The sequence below is a fragment of the Otolemur garnettii genome, unplaced genomic scaffold, assembly GCF_000181295.1.
Source record: "Otolemur garnettii isolate 467f Iridium unplaced genomic scaffold, OtoGar3 scaffold00003, whole genome shotgun sequence".
Taxonomy (NCBI): Eukaryota; Metazoa; Chordata; class Mammalia; order Primates; family Galagidae; genus Otolemur; species Otolemur garnettii.
In genome coordinates this window covers 29895714-29900679 of record NW_003852398.1, presented here as the reverse complement: position 1 = coordinate 29900679, position 4966 = coordinate 29895714, and the positions used below count along the sequence as shown (strand labels likewise).

The 4966-nt window shown below is 54.7% G+C and overlaps 1 protein-coding gene across 1 annotated transcript; it reads left to right on the top strand.

Annotated features, from left to right (window-relative positions):
* The first annotated feature begins 2910 nt into the window (after positions 1 to 2910).
* Positions 2911 to 4405, top strand: POU4F3 (POU class 4 homeobox 3). Its single transcript, XM_003782077.1, has 2 exons — positions 2911 to 3119; positions 3433 to 4405. Exons 1-2 carry the CDS (start codon positions 3000 to 3002, stop codon positions 4327 to 4329), a joined length of 1017 nt encoding a protein of 338 aa, XP_003782125.1. The 5' UTR covers positions 2911 to 2999; the 3' UTR covers positions 4330 to 4405.
* Positions 4406 to 4966: the final 561 nt, after the last annotated feature.

Below are 4966 nucleotides of genomic sequence, written 5' to 3'. Positions count from 1 at the left end.
GACCTTTTCAGAGGAATGGATGGGAAAAACTCAGGGAACATAGGGGACCGGGCATAAGTGTTTTCTAAAATTTGTGATCCTCATACCTAGGGATGCTAAAGTAGGAGCTAGTGAGGGGAAGGTTGACTTTAGAGGCTTAAGAGGGCCAGTTAGTTTTCTATTATCTGACCCTGGTATGACCTTAACCCTGGCCCCTATCTATCTCCCAGGCACCTAAGGGGACAGAGCAGGAAAGAAGATGGATGTTGCTGAGCCTTTGCCTCCCATTTTATGGGGGTTTGGCTTTACAGACAACCAGGATATTATGGAGTGAGTGTGGGTCTCAGGGCATCCTGGGGCCAGGCAAGATGCAGTTCCAGTATCCCCACTTCCCATTTCTGCTTTCCCTTTGGGGTTCTAGTGTTGAGCAGAAAACAAGACTGAGTGGTACTAAATGCTGGTGAGTGATAAACTAATGTTTGCATTTAGCTTCAGGGGGAGTTGAGGCTCTCTGGAGAGAAGTTTCTGATTTGTTGAAAATGTGTTTCATTCAAATTAACCAGAATGGAAGTCATTTGTTAAAGCTGGAAGTACTTAGCAATCATCTTGTCCAGATGGCTAAACTTCTCATAGGTAAAGAGGGACCCAGCCAGCATTCTGACTAAGTGTTAGAAGGCAGACCAAAACCCAACCTTCCTGAAGCCCACATTCTGATGTGTATTCTGCATTTTAGGAATCCCACCACCCTTGCTCTGTGCCTTGCTCATGAATCTATATTTTCTGGACTGCATTGCCAAGTTTACAATCAATCTTCAGCTGTGGATTTTAGACTGGTGGCTCCTTGAAGGTAGTGATAGAATATGGTTCACATCTGTGTCCTAGCCTTCCACATGCGATCTGGCACAGAGCAAGTGTTGGATGAACGGAGATGAAGAAACCATGGTGTGCGCCTGCAGACAAACTATTTTCCAGGGAGATGGCTCGGGCTATTCCCACTCCTAAACACTTTCTTTTTAAGATGAGGAAGAAGAGAAGAACTAACATTTCTTCTATGATTTCAATGTGCCAGGCACTGTGCCAAGTGCTTATCTCAGTGTGTTCTTCACAGCAGTCAGTGGGAAAGAAACTATTACCCCTGCTTTACAGATGGGGATACTGCTGCACAGAGACGTTGAAATCACCTCATGGTTAGTGTGGTGACAGGGTCTCATAGTTGGTAAGGCTCAGAGAGGTTTAGTCAAAGAGCTGTGCTTGGCTTCCCCACCTGAACTGAGTCCTTTTCCCCAGTCTCAGAGCTGGATCAAGCAGAGGCGGGCTCGGACTGAAAGAGAGGAGATTGGAGGGCTGTGAGGTGAGCAGGAAGCCTGGTCTAGTTGGGGCTTCCTCTTAGGCCAAGGGGTGGTCCTTCCCACCACCTTGGTCCTTCATTGCATAAAGATTCTGGGAAATCCAAGGGCATCCCCCAGCACCCCCAGCCCCACGCTTGACCTGGAAGGCTTGGTGAGGTCCCTAAATCCCGAAGACCTCTGCCTTCAAGGCGGTGGCTTGGGGAGCACAGCTGGGCCCATGGGGTTTCTCTCCCAAACCGAGTTAGCGCAGTGTAGCTGCGGTCCCAGGATTCCCCATTCATTATTCAAGATGTTTACTAGTGCAGGGGGTTGGAGGGGGGAAAGTGTGGGGGGAAGGAGAAAAAAGAAGAGGTAAGGAGAGGGGAAAATAGGGTAAGGAATAGGAGTACTCAGCCTGGGTTCTCAAGTTGGGAAAGTTGGGGAAGGAAGACCAGGAGGCTAAGCGGGCAAGAGCCCTGGAAGTCAGACATGGAGCCGGGCTTAGAGCCATCAGCAACTCTCTGTGGGATGGACAACTGGAGAAGGGAGCGAATGGCTCTGCTCCCAAACACCTATGTGGCCTTGAGCTGTCACTAACCCCTCTAACCCTTGTCCTCATCTGTAAAACAGGGTAACAGCGCATACTCCATTCGTCAGGTGTGAGGGTCCCATGAGCTAGTTGCCTAACTATCTAGCGCTTATTAGGAGCTCATGGATGGTAGACATTTTTATGAGGAATGGGGCTGCCCAGCTGAAGTGCACGGACTGACTCTTCAGACCCAAGGCACCATCCTGAACTGTCCCAAACTAATCTAAACTACTCAGTAAGCTTACGTAGACTGGAGGGTTGAGAACGGGAGAGTGGACCTGTGGTCTTTCTCAGATGAAAGCAAGAAAGGCAAACGTGGGGAGGAAGCCACTCCTGACCGGGAAGGCAGTTACTGCCCCTTCTTCCATCCTGGCGGGAGGTTGGGCTAGGAGGGCGTCACCAGGGGCTCATTCTGGCAGCCCCTCACCCTCCCTGGGGCCCGTCTGGGCGGTTGGAGGCGCCTGCTCGCTGCACTATGGGGCCAGACTCTGGTGGACGGCTCGGGCGTGAGGCCAGGAGCTCCCTGGAAATGGACAGTTTGGCGGCAGCCGGCCGAAGGGGCCAGAGAGAGAGAGAGAGAAAGAGAGAGTGTGTGTGTGTGGTTTACAGTAGGGTCAAGTTCCTGCCTAGGCTCAGTCCAAGGCTACCTTTCGATCCCTTCAGTTCGAGTTGGGACAGGGCAGGAGGTTTGGGACTTTAGGAGGAAAAAAAGTCTACGAAGAAGAAAGAACCCGGAAGGTCTGGAGGAGTAGAGCCAGGCGGGGCGGGGCGGACTGGAAGAGGACAGGCCAGGTCCGGGTATAAATGTCGCGGAGGGGGCGGCAGCCGCGGGCGCAGAAAGGCGCGCCACGAGCTGCTGTCTCGCCTCGCCTCCCGGGCCGCCCCTGCGAGCCCCGAGCGCGTGAGCACGCCTGCGCGCGCCCGGGCCCTTCCTGGCAGGCTGCTTGTAAGATGAGTGAAGAAGCAGGTGGGGGAGAGGGGAGGCAGCAAGCGAGAGGGCGAGGGGAGCGCGGGCGCTGAGCGGCGCTCACTTGGAGCGCAGCGAGCTAGCGAGACAACCCTGATTCCATGTCCCCCGCTGCCACCCTGCCAGGCGCGCGAAGATGATGGCCATGAACGCCAAGCAGCCTTTCGGCATGCACCCGGTGCTGCAAGAACCCAAATTCTCCAGCCTGCACTCCGGCTCCGAGGCCATGCGCCGAGTCTGTCTCCCAGCCCCGCAGGTACGTAGTGGAGCATAATTACCGCTCTAAGGCACATTTTTTGACAGGCACTAGCTTCATGTTTTTTTCATGTCGCCCAGAACAATCGCCGCTGTCTGAACCCCTCTCCTTGTCTCCCCCGCGCTCTCTCCCGGCGCGCTCTCTCTCATTCATGTCTCTGATCCACACGTCTGTTCCAGCAGAGCTGCTGCCTCCGTATTAATTTTTATGACCTGGGCTTTGAGGAGACGCATCTTCGTTGCTTGAAAATGTGTTTTAATCCTGAGTTGACAGTATTCCCCACTGACCGTGCTGTGCGCCTTCTCGCTTGCAGCTGCAGGGTAATATATTTGGAAGCTTTGATGAGAGCCTGCTGGCACGCGCCGAAGCTCTGGCGGCGGTGGATATCGTCTCCCACGGCAAGAACCATCCGTTCAAGCCCGACGCCACCTACCATACCATGAGCAGCGTGCCCTGCACGTCCACTTCGTCCACCGTGCCTATCTCCCATCCAGCTGCGCTCACCTCACACCCGCACCACGCCGTGCACCAGGGCCTCGAAGGCGATCTGCTAGAGCACATCTCGCCCACGCTGAGCGTGAGCGGCCTGGGCGCCCCAGAGCACTCGGTGATGCCCGCACAGATCCATCCACACCACCTGGGCGCCATGGGCCACCTGCACCAGGCCATGGGCATGAGTCACCCGCATGCCGTGGCTCCTCACAGCGCCATGCCCGCGTGCCTCAGCGACGTGGAGTCAGACCCGCGCGAGCTGGAGGCCTTCGCCGAGCGCTTCAAGCAGCGGCGCATCAAGCTAGGGGTGACCCAGGCGGACGTGGGTGCAGCTCTAGCCAATCTCAAGATCCCCGGCGTGGGCTCGCTCAGTCAGAGCACCATCTGTAGGTTTGAGTCTCTTACTCTGTCGCACAACAACATGATCGCGCTCAAGCCGGTGCTCCAGGCTTGGCTGGAGGAGGCCGAGGCTGCCTACCGTGAGAAGAACAGCAAGCCCGAGCTCTTCAACGGCAGTGAGCGGAAGCGCAAACGCACGTCCATCGCTGCGCCAGAAAAACGCTCACTCGAGGCCTATTTCGCCATCCAGCCACGTCCTTCATCCGAGAAGATCGCGGCCATCGCTGAGAAACTGGACCTTAAAAAGAACGTGGTGAGGGTCTGGTTTTGCAACCAGAGACAGAAACAGAAACGAATGAAGTACTCGGCTGTCCACTGACTGCGGTGGGGCGCGGCGTTGGGAGCTGGGAGAGCCTAGTGCGCATCCTCCCCGGGTTGGGGGAGCTGTTATGGGGAACTCCGAGGCGCTTCCGGGCAGGTTAGGCTCTCCCCCCACGAAGCCACAGACTTTCCCCTTTATCCCGCCAGGTTGCCTCCCCGCCTTCCTTTTCTCTTTCTTTTCTAATCCCACCAAAAATGTTTTGGCACTCGGAAAAAATTCAAGAAGGGCGGGCCAGGAGGGACTTGCGCTGTCCGTGGTGCTGAAATCTGCCCTAGACCGCTGAACGGCTCGACCTGGGGACAGGAGCTCCAAAGCAGAAAATGGTGAATTGGCCCGATCGCCCGAAGCTAGGGTGAAAGCGCACTTTACTAAGCGCGGGGTAAAGGGATGGAAAGGAAGTGATAAATAATACAAAGTTTAGAATATCTAAATGGGACACGAACATGTGCTGGAGATTTATTAGAGTATATAAAATACACGTATGTTTCCAAAGGATAGCCTTATACGCCCTTCCTTGCTTACACTCTATCCTTCTCATCCTTTGGTTTGCTGTAAGTTCTCATAAGGTAGCATGAATATTAGGTTCAGGGAAAGTGTGTGGGGAGTTTCGGGCTTCCAGCTCTTATTCTCCACG

Coding starts and splice junctions, on each gene's coding strand:
- POU4F3 (XM_003782077.1), top strand. CDS start 3,000: ATGATGGCCATGAACGCCAAGCAGCCTTTCGGCATGCACCCGGTGCTG. Junction 3,120..3,432: donor TCTGTCTCCCAGCCCCGCAG/GTACGTAGTGGA, acceptor TCTCGCTTGCAG/CTGCAGGGTAATATATTTGG.